The sequence below is a fragment of the Liolophura sinensis genome, chromosome 9 (genome assembly GCF_032854445.1).
Source record: "Liolophura sinensis isolate JHLJ2023 chromosome 9, CUHK_Ljap_v2, whole genome shotgun sequence".
Lineage (NCBI taxonomy): Eukaryota > Metazoa > Mollusca > Polyplacophora > Chitonida > Chitonidae > Liolophura > Liolophura sinensis.
The window spans coordinates 17,393,022-17,408,815 of NC_088303.1; the positions used below are offsets into that span (position 1 = coordinate 17,393,022).

Here is a 15,794-nt window from a genome sequence, read left to right on the forward strand (position 1 = left end):
TCCATGGAAACTCTGCCTATGAGCATTTCTATATCAATTTGGATGCATATGTTTACTTTGATGGTGATCAAAATGTACTTTTCTGGAATTTTGAAACTCCGCTTTGCTACCCACCTGTATCACTTTAAGTCAAATTTTGCAACAAAGTTGCTAAAAGGTATGTCCTATATTTTGTAAGTGAATTGTCAGATAAATTACTGTCTTTTGATATATATTTTGACACTTTTGGCTTTTAAGTATTTTCTTAACACTGCTGTAAACAAGAAAATCTACTTGAAAATCCATAATTTTCTAAATGTTTGTCAGTGGAAAATGTAAAATACTTTGTCATTGGAATTTTCATTTTTCTTGCAGATATACATACCAGCTTTCCAAAACATTTGACCTGGTTAAGATATTTTGAAGGGTATGTGCACTACAGAGCTTTGAACTTGGTGCTGAGGACGGACAAACAGACACATTTCCAAGATAGGGGTACCCCAAGTTAAATTCCTCCTACTCAAAAGTTTTTGCATGTATCAAGCTGTAACTTATGTGTGAGGTTTAGAATTAGTAAGCATTATGTGGTGCAAAAATTATTGATTTTAAAAAAAGTTGGCTGGTGTGATAGAACACAGACCCCCATTACAACTTCCGTTTTTCAGTAGGGACGATTGTAGTTCTGTGTATTTTAGGTGTAAAGTCTTTTTTTGCTGCCAGCCTGCCGTTTTTGGTGTACAAGTGCATGCTTGGTATCAAAATGATGGAAATTGTCTAAGCTTTGGGCAGGTATGAGTTTTAATGGTGAAAGTTTGAAATTCTGGGCGAGAGGACACAAGGAGACAGGTGGTGATGAGGCTGCGAGTGACGTCCCCTTGGCGTTGCTAGGCACCCCTCCCAGCTGCCGGCATGTAAAGGTCCAGATTTTGAAGGTCAACCTATGTCAAGATTTTTACAGCTTCTTTCTCTCAGGCTGGGCCAGGTATGCACCAAAGCTTATTGGCCTCGGAATGTTTGGGACTGAGCTACAGCGCTAAACGTTAACATTGTGCTTATGGAAAACTAATGGGGGTCTGTGGCCTTCTAGAGGGAAGAAGCCAACTGGCCGTCGTCAACCAGACAACTCGTACCCTGACCACATAGAACCATGGAGGTACATAGATATAACTCGTACCCTGACCATGGTCGAACTTAACTCAGATGTCACCCTTGCTCAGCGGTACAATAGGGGGGGTGGCTTCTTGTTAAAAGAAATGTCGAAACCATTCTCTAATTTACTGGAGTAACCAAAACTCTTCAGACACCTCAGTGGAATGAGGAAGCTATTCTGAATGACATGGACTTTTTATGCGCTATCTTCTTTCTATATGATCAGAACCCGTTCATCTGACGCTCACATTTAAAAAGTGTGAAAAGAATCATCGTAAATAAAATATTCTTCCACGCAACAAAACATATCGTTCAAAGGACATACAGATGTCTGCAGCAAGGTTTTTAGAATTATGAACTCTAGGATTTATTTCACACATGAATTAAGACACAAAAATGCAATAAATGATATCAATTAAGTAATGCATAGGCCAAAGGCCCTCGGCAAATATAAAACATGCAAACAATTTTTAACATTTATTTGATTGTTTCTTCACGCCGTACTCAAGAATATTGCATTTATATTTATAAAGTTAAACAAAATACTGTTTTGATTTAAGACAGTGTCTTTTATTGTCTATATTTTTAAGTCAAAACAGCTAATGGATAGGGAAAGTGTGTTAACAACCGGAGATCATGAGAACGACTTTTAAACTTGTCACTATTTGATTGGTGTTTTCCGCTGTACGCAAGAATAATTCACTTACATGGCGGCGGCCAACATCATGGTGGGAGGAAACCGGTCACAGCCCGGGGGATACCTATGTTTTTTAAGTCACAACGGGAGGAGCTGGGAAGACGGATAAACAACCCATGGGAGATCTTGGAGAAATCGCCGCAGTTACCTTGAGAATGTCTTCCTCAGGTTTTGGCTATTATGAACAAAGTGCTATCGTCATGATCAAAAGGAGAACAGAAGACATGAAACCGCATATGAAGTTTTGTGAGTATCTTTGCTTGACCTTTATAAGCATGCACAAGAAAAGTATGCTTTCCATCATTACATTCCAGTGTATCGGACATACACTCAATTCGTTTCTGACGAAAAAGAAGATCTATTTCTTCTACTCCGCCAGTGATCAGTCAGCCCAAATTTGTGCAAGCGACATCATGCACGTGAGCTCTTCAAAAAAACACCCACACTATCTGGAAAGCTGAAATTACACAAATCCGACGAATACACTATCGCCGACATCGATTTAAAAATAGACAGTCTCCTATATAACATTTGCGACAAGAATGTCTTCACCCACCCCGTTTGAAAGTAGAAAATCACGTTGTTTGTAGCTTTCGGCTATTTAGCGTATAATTTCACACAATTATCTGTTGGTATCCGGAGTCATACTTTTCCATGTATGTGAAGAGGCTAACAACGGTGGGCGTTTTGACTATAACCTTGCGGGCATTTCGGCAACAGACATCAGATGTGTCGGATATGACATCGGCTCACTCCGGTAGACTACAATAGTTCCTGAAGCAGTGTAGAGATGTCTACAGACTTAATTTGTCGCCTTCTTGAGTTGTTATATTTCTGGCCGACATACATGTGCACGTATGTCGGTCAGACATGAGGTAGGGACATACCAGCCGTGTTGTGACATTTCTGACTTCTATCTATAGCCTAGACTCGGGTTATGACTCTGTTAAGCGTAACTTTAGTACAGTAAGAACTAGTAAAATACTGACAAAATTTTAGAGCTTCGCACTGGAAAACAAATAGCAGGTTTTAACCCATCTACTTAAATGTATCTTCTGACACCATATATAACAATCTCAAAAAACAATTACCATAGGTCTACCTGAAACTGAGTATACATTTGGCCTACATAAGTACCATTCTTTTAAGTTCACGAACATGCTAATTTCATGTACACCGTGCATCAGCATCGATCAGCGAAACTCCAAGAATGTGAAAATGACAAAATCACTGATGACAATTACTGAATAGGCCTATGTATATTCACTTGTTACAGTTGCCCGTAAGGTAAATTAATCAGTCTAGTCTAGCGGATATATCTGGGTATATAACCAGTATGTATATATGCATTACAAACTCGAGGTTATTCCGCCATTATTTCGTGACGTACCATGTAATAATAATTCGCATATAACGTAACCGAAAAATATACTTTAAGTTGCTGTATTTTCCCCCGTAATTATTCAATGAGATCGTGATTACTGGTACTATTTTACAGTTTATATATAGGCCTATATATAAATCTATATTATAAGTTTAGTTTGGCTCCATAACACAGGCATAACGCATGGAAATCCTGTAATACGACCACAATGGAACTCGTGCGTGATGGCGCAAATATATACAAACCTTTATGAAAGATATATCATGCATCCTTATGCTACAGTAACAGACATATGGAGAACAGTTTCCAAAAGATTAAACACCCAATTTCCAACCGGAATTTTGACATGAAAGCTATAGCTAGTTCCCATGCACCTACATGTATGTATATGCCTATTTATGGAAATAGGCCAGTACGCAGGATCACTTCATTATACCGTAAACATGGACAATGAAATAAATAAACGGATGAAAAAAGTGTCCGTTTGTGTGCGAAATGTTTATGTTTAAAACTGTGTTAGTAGGGTATTCTCCGAGCCTCGGGAGGTGTGACGGCGAATGACCCATGTTAGCCAATGGCGTGCACGCTCCTCAACCGTCTGGTTAAATCATCCGAGACAAAAAGTAAATCTAAACTATTTATCCACACTTATCGCTTCATTTTGAGCAAATTCATGTAATTATTTTAGCATTGTGTGTGATACAGATACTTTTTATCTCGCATAATCACTTAGCATGTTGATAAAGGATAACGGTTTTATAGTTGTATTAGTGCGCGGTAGATAAATAAACGATTGCGGGTGCGCGTGGTGGAGCATTCAGGTACTACAACAGTCAACAGACGAAAAGAAGCGGCTCATTCATAGTTGGCCTAGAACGTTTACGAGAGTATATACCAGGGTAGATATGTCAGCAACTAACAGAAACGAAAACGGTGTGGAGGAGAGGTACGTAAAGGCATGGATAAATGAGAAGACAATATTGTAACATGAAAAGCACTCACGTAGCGTGTTGTTGATGGTAAATCGCAACGTCATAGACCCGTGTTGATGTTCAGTGGCATTTCAGTTTCACAATACCAGTATGTATCGTAGCGGTACACAAATCTGGTGTCTAGACAGCCTGATCTACAGGATCTTGACAAGTGTAATACCATCATGGTACGTAAAGACATGCCATATGTGGAATAGATACTGGTAATGTAGTTGTAATTGTAATAGTGCATTGACCCATCGAGTAATGTCTTCCTTAGCTCCCAAATTTTCTTAAACATTTTCCTAGTTGGTTGATGCATCCGGGAATGCCAGATATAAAAAATAATGGAGTGACTATAACTAGTTTGTGTGTGAATAATGACCAATAGCAGTGTTATATCCACGGCTGCTGAAAAGTACCTAAAATAATGAACTTATTCCCCCATCAGGGATGTTGTTTTGAGAGTCATTAGTATTATCACAGCAGACTACGGGTACTTGGTAAGCTGAATCGGCATATCAGGAGTCTATCGAGTTCACGCACATATGTACAAGACAGGGTTGAAGCTCTTGCAAACTAAGGCAGCTAGAAAGCTTTTACGTAAAAACAGGCCTTATGGAAAACTTGAAGACAACCTGCACAAAAGGGCGACGGTTCAAATGACAGTAGAACAAGTTTTCTTCTGTGACAGTGCAGTGCATGTGAACCTCATAAATGTTTAATGAGCACATGTACACCGATAATGAGAGACTCAAGGATGAGCTACATGGAAGGTCCAACTGACTGAAAAACGCATCGTTTTCCTCTGTGACGTTGCTGTGCGTGTGTACTTCATATATGTTTTATGAGCACACATACACCGATAATGAGAGATCCGAGGACAAACTACATGGAAGGTCCAATTGACTGAGAAACGCATTGTTTTCCTCTGTGACGTTGCAGTGTGTGTGTACTTCATATATGTTTAATGAGCACACATACACCGATAATTGCGACGCAGTGAAGGAAAGAACAAATGAGTTCACTGCTTTGGACCGTCTTGATACAGACGGGAAAGAGTTTTTTGCGTTCTCCATTGCCCCTGTATCAGCGTGCAACATTTCTTACAAGTGTAGCTGACGATACAATGTTTACTCAAGTGGTGGTAACTGACGAGTTTTCATGATGAAAAACAAGTTACTGTGAGCCTGAACAAATACGAGAAAGACAGGAAATAATCCTGTTAATCTACAAACAGTAGTTTTTAGGCCATCACTAAAAATATGTTTGTTGAGCTAAATCTGAATGACCCTCCAAAAAAGGACCGTGCTCTAAAATGTTTTGTTGGGATTTTGGTATAAGTTGTTGTTGACTTTTTTGTTTGTGTTATTTGCTCTCATTGTTTGTGCAAACTTTCTTTCAAGCATAAGAACAACAAATTTTGAATGAATTTTAGTTGTTTCTGGATCCTTCTTCATAAATATAAGACCTGCACCCGCTTACATTAGTTTCGATACAAAACGATTGATTAACTAATTTCTAAAACGGAAGTGATGTATGCAGTGCTTACATGGCTTGTAGTAGGCAGTGTAACAGCAACATAGTACCCTAATCTCAGCATACATTGTCCACGCACACTTGTTGATTAAGTATTCAGCATGGGATGTAGTCTGAATTTGTTTGTGTATTTCAGGCCAACGAGGAAGGATATAGAGGAAACAGCTAGCTTTCTAAAGAAGCAGACTTCGGATCGTCCAAAATTAGCAATCATCTGTGGCTCAGGTTTGGGGGGTTTGGCTGACATTGTTGAGGACAGAATTAACATTCCGTATAAGGACGTGCCTGGATTCCCAGTCAGCACAGGTCTGTATGGCTGACAGCACCTAAACCAGGCGTTACAATTTTTTCTTCCAGTCCAACTTTCATGTTTGTCCAGCAGTTTTTTTTCTCAGACCGAGGTGGTTAGCATGCCAGCATGGCTGAGTAACCTGGGAGCCTCTCACGAATGCGATCACTGTGAGTTCAAGTCCACCTCATACTGGTTTCCTCTATGGCCATACATGGGAAGCTCTCCTAGCAACCTCCTGATGGTTGTGTGTTTCCCCCAGATTCTGCCCAGTTTCCTCCCATCATAATATTGGCTGCTGTCGTATAAGTGAAATATTCTTGGTCATGGTGTAAACACCAATCAAATAAATAAACAAATAATTTTCTATTCCTGTATGAAAATTTCTGTGTCTATACACACTTCTTTTCAAGTGTACAAGTGTCAAATTTACAATGGTTTCTGTCATATGAGGAACCATGTGACATCACCATGCAGTACTCTCCTCACATCGTAAGGTAGCAAGGTCTGCTAATGTAATGCATGAAATTATCCTAATTCATAGTTTTGCATTGATGTTATAGCTGCTCTGAGCCAATCATCAGAGGACCTGTAATCTCACCGCAAAACTATAAATTGGTATTATTCCATGCAATGCGGCAGCAAACCTTTCAATTCTGACCCAAACCATGTCTACTTTGTGGCAAAAAAGACAAATAATCACTAGAGACATTCTCAACGACTGCAGGGGGTAAAAACAGTGATACTTGTGCCATTGCCATAGCATAAGCTATCTGAAAACTGACACATCATTAGAAAGGTCACAAATGTGGCCCACAGTGGACGTTCACTTTTGTTTATACTGTGTGATCATTTGGACTAACGAGTCACCACTTGTCGTGCGCATTCATACAGATCTACTGACAGGTGTGTCCAAGTCACGGCAGCGCTTGTCGTATATATGTACAGGTAATCAGATACAAGTACTGGATTTTAATACATGGTAGAAATGCTGCATGTACATGTATTGTTTTACAGTGGCTGGTCATACAGGACAGTTGGTGTTTGGAAAACTCTCTGGCAAGTCTGTTGTGTTAATGCAGGGTCGAGCGCATGTTTACGAAGGAGTTCCTATATGGAAGGTGAGCTCTTTACCCCTGTGGATTATAAATAAGTGTGAGATTGCTCCGACACAAGAAAACATCAAAAATAGCTACCAGGAAGCTGAAGTCATCTGGTATTGATATTTATTCTTAGGTGATCCATGAGACAATGATTATACAAGAAAAATAAGGTTTGATTTTGATTTCCACAAAGGTTTACATGGTCTTTATGGTTTTTTTGAAAATGGCATGAACTGGAACAGATTACATATAGCCATAAGAGCATATCATTTATGGGGAAATAAATTGAGGAAAATTCATGTGTACTGTAAGTGGTGTAAATGTCAGTTGACAGCATGTGTAGATACTGCCATGTCCTGTTTTAGTCTTTTGTTTACCTATATTTGCACTGAACCATTCATCGTGTGCATTTATTGCAGGTGGCTATTCCAATCCGTGTCTTACAAGTGTTCGGTGTAAAGACGATCTTTGTGACCAATGCTGCTGGAGGGATTAACCGTGATTTCAGCGTGGGCGACATCATGGTGATTTCCGATCATGTTAACATTGCAGGGTTCGCGGGTGCGAACCCGCTCGTGGGATTGAATGATGATAGGTATGTTAGACAGGCCATGATATGGGACGCAACCAGAAACTGTCTCAAATGTTATAAAGACTTAGATTTTGTTGGAGCATCAGGTAGCTTTGTGTTTACTGTCTTATCTGGCTCAGTGGCTTGCTGTGTCACTCATGTCCATGCATGGGTACATGTATGTGTGATTTTCCTGCTTTCTAGCTTTGTAATGCACCGCGTGCACATTTAAAACACATTTAGGACATGAAAAATGTGTGTGTGTAATGGATGTACCATGTATATCAATCAGCCAGGTCTAACATGGGACAATTTGAACTGGACAGTTTGAGGGTAAACCGTGCCATTAACCTGGATTCTGCAGGTTTTAACCTAGATATCAAGAATAGACAAACTGTAGATCATTACCACAAAGCTGACTGATGAAGTGTCAATAGGCCTCTAAGCCATGGCATCACATGCTTATTTTGCTTTTTGCTTAATTTTAGGCTTCACAGAGGTTTTGTTGTTTTTTTAATTCAGATCAGTTATCAATTAATCTGCTTGAAATTCTTACCAAATAAATTGTTTCTGAGGATCTCTTAGTTAAACAGCCAGTGATTTATCATTGATTTAGAAAGTTCCACCAGGACAAAAACACAACCTTACCTCAACTGAGGTATAATTGTGTTGTGGTATTTGTGTTATGTTATATGATACAACATCATGAAGAATAATTGAGCACAGCATCTTCAACAAGCACAAATGTTTTTTCTTTACCCAAGTAATTTCCTGTTTTCATCAGTTGTATAAAAGGGCGCAGCACAATGTAGTAAAACTTGTATGACATGTATTTCTCTGCAGTTTTGGTCCACGCTTCCCAGCAATGTCCGATGCCTATGACCCTGACCTAATGCAGCTGGCCAAAAAAGTGGGTCATGAATTAGGCCTGGACTCCATCCTCCGCCAGGGAGTTTATTCCTTCCTGGTTGGGCCTTCCTTTGAGACCATTGCAGAATGTCGTCTGTTGAAGACCCTTGGGGTTGATGCCACAGGTAATGCTGGGAGATTTGATTCATTATAACTGTCATTCTGCAGTGTTATGCAGATTAATTCAGTGAAATGCACAAACACTTTGAGACAGACATATATGGCAACATTGACAAAGAATATCAGGAATTAGGATAAAGTTTTCAGCGGATGTTTGTGATGTGAACGCGTGAGGTGTTTAATTTTTGATAGTGAGGTTTAGTAAAGTGGCTGTAAAATATTGAAACATAGGGAGTTTGGCATGAGTAAAGAGGGGCCTCCGTGGCTCAGTCGGTTAGCACGCTAGCGCAGCGTAATGACCCAGGAGTCTCTCACCAATGCGGTCGCTGTGAGTTCAAGTCCAGCTCATGCTGGCTTCCTCTCCGGCCATACGTGGGAAGGTCTTCCAGCAACCTGCAGATGGTCGTGGGTTTCACCGGGGCTCTGCTCGGTTTCCTCCCACCATAATGCTGGCCGCCGTCGTATAAGTGAAATATTCTTGAGTACAGCGTAAAACACCAATCAAAGAAAGGCATGAGCAAAGAAAACAATATATTTGCTGAAAAGTAAACTTCAGTGTAGAAGAAAACAGGTTAAAAAGCTAAAGAATGACAGTTAATATACATAAATATACATGTGGATGGTAATAAAACTCTTTGTTTATTTTCGTTAGTGTGTTGGTATTCTGTAAAAGTCATTCCCTGTCTGTCATCATATGTTTCCAGTTGACAAACTGGAGCTACTGTACCTTCTCAATAATTTCAGACACAAATTCAGAAAATATATACTACAGTGCCTTGCAAGGGCCATTGTCGTACACTCTCTATGTGGGTTAGCTGAAAGTTGGGGTGACAGCCAAAAGTAAACGTTGTACACATCATTTTGGGGTGTATGTTTTTTTTTTTTTAATTTAATGCAAGAAAAATACTAAAATACTTTTAGAATGTTAAATGCAGTGAGAGGGAGAAATTTTGAACAGAAATTTGTAAATATCAAACTTAGTGTTGAAGCGTTTGTAACCGGTAGTTATTTTACGAGATGGGTGAAATCTGCACAGTTTACATTCTCGTCCGGGAACAGGAAAATCAGGCCTTTGATCTCTTCAGTTGGATCTAACCACATGAACTTTTTTTTCTGAGCAAACATTGTTTCTGTACATTGTCTGTCAGATTAGCAATGCCTTTCACAGCAATACGTACTCTTCATAGATCAATATTCTCTTATGGTCGCCTGGTACATAACGATTGAGCTTTGGAGGCATTGAAAAGCGGCATTGAAAAGCAGCCTTGTTAATTCAATGATTAAATGACAGTCATCCATGTTCCATTCCTATATGGACCCCATACACAAGTGGAGAGGAAGATATCGCTAGATTCACGACAATCCTGCAGATATGACGCCTCATGTGGTGGGGTGTTGAATGTTGCCCTGCAATGCCACACAACCATTAACTTTAACTATTGGATAGCATAGCCTGTAGAACATGGTGAGTTTTTGTTTGGTTTTTTTTTTTTGGACTTCTTAAACAAGCGTGTATACGGAGAAAGGACATGATGAGTTGCCGTGCATAAGCTGTAGGGGAAGGCTGACTATACATGTAGGCCTGTTCAGGCATATTTTCCAGCTCGCATGCTGATAGCGCCCGCTGTGAGCAATTCGCAGGAGACTCCTCTGATCTACCTGCTTACTCTCAATGTGTCTCAATTAGCAAGTATCTGTAATTATTGAGAAGGTGTGGTAATTCAATGTGAATTTTTTCCCTGTCCCTTGCTCTCTAACATCAGCTTCACCTTTTCAGGAATGAGTACAGTTCCAGAAGTTGTGACAGCTCGGCATTGTGGGATGCGTGTTTTTGGTCTGTCATTAATAACAAACAAATGTGTCATGGAGTACAACATGAGAGAGAAAGCCAATCATGAAGAGGTCCTAGAGACTGGGAAGAAAAGAGCCAAAGATCTCCAGAATCTTGTCTCCAAAATGGTGGCCAGTATAGACGGAATTTGATGGAGTTATATTATTATGATGGCTTTAGCACGTGAATGGTTTTGTGGGATGAGTTGTCCAGTCTACCCATAATAAGGGGACCAGTTCAAGTTATGTGGATATAATATCTGTATTTACTTTCTGTAGTGATGAGAGCAGCTGTGTATAAAATAGATTGGCTGCAAAAAGAACAAAAAATGGTAACTGGATAGATGTATTTGCTGAAAGAAAAAAAAGCCAAGGTCTCTGTTATTAGTTTTGTTGTAATTTTTTGTATTCACTTTTTTTCTGGATATTAATGTTTTGTTATTGTGTGCTATATTTTATGTAACAAAATTATTTACAGTCGATATTTGCAAATGGTTCCAAATTTCTTAAGAATAACAGGTGTGGTGCATTTTGAATTCTTAAGTTAACTTTTGTCTTAATAGCATTTTACACTTATCATTAATTGTCATGTTCCTCAAAATTTTTAATTTGCTTGTTAGTGTTTTGACAATTACATCAGTGTCAAGCTATGCATTTGCTTTTAAACACAGGGAAGGGTACACTCTTGCTTTGTTTTGTTGACACTGGTTCGCAGCCCACAGGTTTGTAGCCCACAGGTTTGTTACTGTGAATTGCAAATGGGGACCATATGACTTTTTGCCATTTTTTTTTTCTTCTTTTTTATATTTATTCCTTGATCTGTTGGATACATGTACATTGTGAATGTCTTTTATATTGTTAGTTAACATGGAAGGTTTTTGGACAAATATTTTTAAATGAAGCCACAATGTTTTTAGCTGGTTGAAGTATGTATGTGTGTTCTGGTCTTAATACTGAGAATAAATATGCCTACATTTTGTTTTCTCCACTATTTTGGTAATTTTCCTGTGGTAACCGGTGTTAAAGCCAAACCATATACATAGTGATATTAACAGACAGGCTAATCAGTCCCAGAAATCCAAGTGACCATAATATGTCTTAATAACCTCATCATGTTTCATCATGATATGTCTGCTGACTTAATTATGTATGATTTTGTAGGCTGACTTACATGCAGTAAGAGCCATTTTTACAATTTACAGCCATCCTTTTTCTGTAGTTTGGGGCCCAGTTTCACAAAGGTGTCATACATGTTGTGTATGTGTCATACATAATTGCACATATATGACAATGGTACGGTAATAGTGACATACAAAACATTGTACAACAAATGTACTATAAAATAATGTCATACATCGCTTCGTGAAACATGGCGCAGAGTTTTAGGCTCTACTGGCTTTAGTATTGGTAATATTATGTATCACATGGGGATAAATAACATAGCCAGTGTAATGAAACCATAAATTTCTAATTCAGAACAAAGGATTTTGAGATCCATTGAAAGATGTTTGTAGAAATGAGATTGTTATTTAGAGACGGGCTCAGAATCTCTAGAGAACTGATTTTCTCCACGTTATTTTATGCCCACGTTATATTAGCCTGTTTGACACCCCGATCAAATGTCCCTTTTTTTTTTAGATTTTTGTTTAGTTTATACATTTATTGAGACGTTACCAAGTCTAGTGTAAGGGGCCAAAGTTAGTATTTATATAGGATTTGAACATCAGGTGACAGCATGTATATTTACATTTACCGGTTGCATATTTTTCCAGTTTTGTGCCTTCTGGTGTGGTATTATTGTATGAAATTTGTTAAGTGTTGAAGATAGAATCATAAACTCAGTTGTTGGACAGGAGTTTCAGTGTAGTGCCCGCAAAAGGCATTAACCTTACATATTTGCCATATCTGATAGATGTCATGGACAATAACATATACATGGATGTTGACAGTGTACACACAGCTGTCTAGCTGATCTGTGAGACCACCTGTTCCAAGACTGCCAGGTGCATATTACCCCACCTGCACAGCTTTAAAACTTGATTGATTTGTCTTTGTGTGATGTGTTCATCTATGGTCAGTTGTTGTGAGGAATGTGGGGATAATTATGGATGGTATGGTGGGTATGACTAAAAGGCTATACCTACATAGAACCTACCTAGAACCCACCTGCCTGAATGCTGCTTAATTAAGTCTATCATTGCCATGAAACCTGAAGCAGGACAGCTGTGAAACACTTAATCAGCATTGAATTGTTAGGGTGCTGTAGGGGAGACATGCTGTTGTGCTAGCCTTATTTCTTGTGATTTTGTTTGTTAAAGAGCTGAGCCCACTTGTATAAAGCCCACTTAATGTTACTAGTACATAACAGCCGTGGAGACATCAAACCAACATTGCTGGTTGCCATGGTAGTTACGTGCTCATAACCTCAAGAGGACTTGGGGCAAGCGGGCCCTCGCCTATAGGTTGTAGCGCCACAAGACGACATGATTTGCAAGAAAACATGTGGAAAATTGATTAAAAAAGCTTTGTGAAAGTGGCCTCAATACTGTGTCTACATGTATATACTTATATGCTGATTGAGCAAGAGGTACGGAGTGAAAGTTAACAACATTGGATGGGTAACTTAGCTGTTTAGCTATTGACCATTGGTTGAAAATGTTTACAGTATAGCTGTGATTTGTATGACTTCCAAGGTATAGTTATCCACTGTTGCTTGCGAACGCTGCAAATATTTCTGGTCCTCAAGGTGCCCCTAACTCCGGCTGAATCTCGCAATATGGACATATTGCATGGTAAAAGTGGCGTCAGAAGCAGTACGGCCATGGTTGTACCACTTTTGATCCCAAAAATAAATAAATAAAATAAGTCAAAAGTAAAGTCAAACCAACTTAATAGCGACCAACAAAAGGAAGGCCCATCTTGGATGCGCTCACATATGCACTGTAGATGGTGAAATGAATAAAATTACAATGGATCTGCCTGAAGAATAAAAAACCCATAAAATTGATTACAGGGCATCTGCAGCACCCCAAAGTTTTGGGCTCTAGGCTGCCCTTGGACCACTTTCAAATTGCTTCCGATGCACCAGTTTTAGACCTTGTTAGATTGGACTGGATCCGTGCAATGTCTGTATCTTTCAAGTAAAATCAATCGTAAGTCTATAGATATGTCAGCCGTATAGGTTACATGTATGCCTACAACCTTGTAAAAAAGGCTGTTGAAATTTACACAGAAATGTGTTGAAGTGATATGTATGATATTACTCAGTGTCAAATGTCACTTTTTATCCGAGAAAAGCATGACTTTTCATATGTCCATATGTTCATTTCTCAATCTTTTCGCATATTAAATAGCACCTTTTAGTGCAATTTGTGCACATTTTTAATTTGATTTTGGAGACAAAACTACATTGGTTGGATTGGCCAATCTCAGGCCCAAAACCACCTTGCAAACATGTGAAAAGGTTGAAGCATTACAGTAAATACTGAAGTATGGTAATCAGCATAGGTAGTAGGTGACATATAAAGGCTTGTACTTAAATTGTTTTGCATATATTAGTTGGCTGATGGCTGATACAATTTCACTGCTTACCCGACCAGAGTGCATATGGGCACATCTCAAAATGCATGCGAACATTGGGATACCATGGTGTTCATGAACTCCAGTTCATCCAGCTTCTCATTGAACAACCATTTAATGAACAACATACTCCTGTCTTTACATTTCCATAAAGCTGGGAAAGAAATATAATGTTCTGCTTTCAGCTCTACATATATCTGTCCCCAAAGTGAGTCTGAATTTCATTTCCTGTGAAAGAAAAATATGCTAACAAATGCTCTTTAAGTTTATCAGTTGATATTTGTGTACCATTGTACTTGTATTTATTATATATTTTGTGTCATTACTCTAGGGTGTAAAGAAGTATGCAGAGTGTGTCATGTTTCACTAAATGAAATCTTGTTTATTCAATACAGACTTTGTTTCCTTGTTTTCAAAAGCTTTGTCAGTGGTGTTCCTTGTTTGCTCGCCATCTAACCACAACCATCCAAAGCAAAATTTATTTATCAATGCGCCGTAATCAATATACATTTAAAACATGTTCAGAACAAAACTTGTTTCAGAAATTCTACTGAAGGCAATGATATCATAAAATAATGGTAATGAAAAATGAAAATTGCATAAAATGTTCTAAATATCCTGATGAAAAAAAGGAATTCATTGTACCATAGCCCTTAGGCTTCAACTTCACTGGCAGCATCATTTCAGTCTCTGTTATCACAACTTGTCCCCTTGGGGGATTGTAATTGGCTGATAACTATGCCGCCTTATTAATTGTGCTGCGTCACTGGAACAACATGGCAGCATTCTGCAGTCATAGTACATACTGACACTCTGCCAACCAGTAGGCTACCTGGCCTATATGCCGTTCTTCTGCCTAACGTGCCTATAGTGCGGACAGGAGAATGGAGGCCTGAAAGAGGCAACAAGAAGGTTTAATATCAATCACATTATGTATGATCAGTCACAGCTAGATTAACCCTCATAATCAGGCATGTATCCCAGAATACCTGTGTACGTGCTGATTTTGTCTGCTTGTGATGGTCTGGGTGGACATACTTTACATGCTATACACATGCCAACATCACATGATGGCCTTATTTAAATTCATCACAACTAGGCAGATGCATAACATTAATTATTAATGCTCTATAGCTAAGGGCTTCTTAACACCTGGGGCTAATATAATGTCATAGTTGTTCCAGTTAACACTAAATATGCTTCACTCCAGCGCGGCACAATGACCCGGGAGCCTCTCACCAATGCGTGGCCTGTGAGTTCAAGTTTAGCTTATGCTGGCTTCCTCTGCGGCCGTATGTGGGAAGGCCTGTCAGCAACCTGCTGATGGTCGTGGGTTTTAGCCCGGTTTCCTCTTACGATAATGCTGGCCATTGTCGTGTAAGTGAAATATTCTTGAGTACGGCGTAAAACACCAATCAAATATGCATTATGAAACTAACCCGTCTTACTCCAGTCCACTCACCCAGTTATTATGAAACTTTGTGTTTAGTTCATGTGTCACATCCACGAAAGCGGGATATTGCACATTCTGCAGATTTCACCCAAATGAATTATGTCACCAATTAAGCAAAAAAAAAAAAAAATTATTGGTTAGCCCAATTATCCTCAAAGTTGGTGCTCTGCTCCTTCAATATACCAGGATGCGTATAGATATATTTCATAGTTTAACCTGCA

The 15,794-nt window shown here is 39.0% G+C and overlaps 1 protein-coding gene across 1 annotated transcript; it reads left to right on the forward strand.

Annotated features, from left to right (window-relative positions):
• The first annotated feature begins 3,990 nt into the window (after positions 1–3,990).
• Positions 3,991–12,823, forward strand: LOC135474683 (purine nucleoside phosphorylase-like). Its single transcript, XM_064754238.1, has 6 exons — positions 3,991–4,155; positions 5,856–6,025; positions 7,026–7,129; positions 7,531–7,706; positions 8,526–8,716; positions 10,489–12,823. Exons 1-6 carry the CDS (start codon positions 4,115–4,117, stop codon positions 10,692–10,694), a joined length of 888 nt encoding a protein of 295 aa, XP_064610308.1. The 5' UTR covers positions 3,991–4,114; the 3' UTR covers positions 10,695–12,823.
• Positions 12,824–15,794: the final 2,971 nt, after the last annotated feature.

What these genes read in the sequence shown, in the direction of transcription:
- LOC135474683 (XM_064754238.1), top strand. Translation starts at nt 4,115, where the DNA reads ATGTCAGCAACTAACAGAAACGAAAACGGTGTGGAGGAGAG. An exon ending in GAAAACGGTGTGGAGGAGAG is followed by an intron (nt 4,156 to 5,855) that starts GTACGTAAAGGC and finishes TGTGTATTTCAG; the next exon opens with GCCAACGAGGAAGGATATAG. An exon ending in TGGATTCCCAGTCAGCACAG is followed by an intron (nt 6,026 to 7,025) that starts GTCTGTATGGCT and finishes ATTGTTTTACAG; the next exon opens with TGGCTGGTCATACAGGACAG.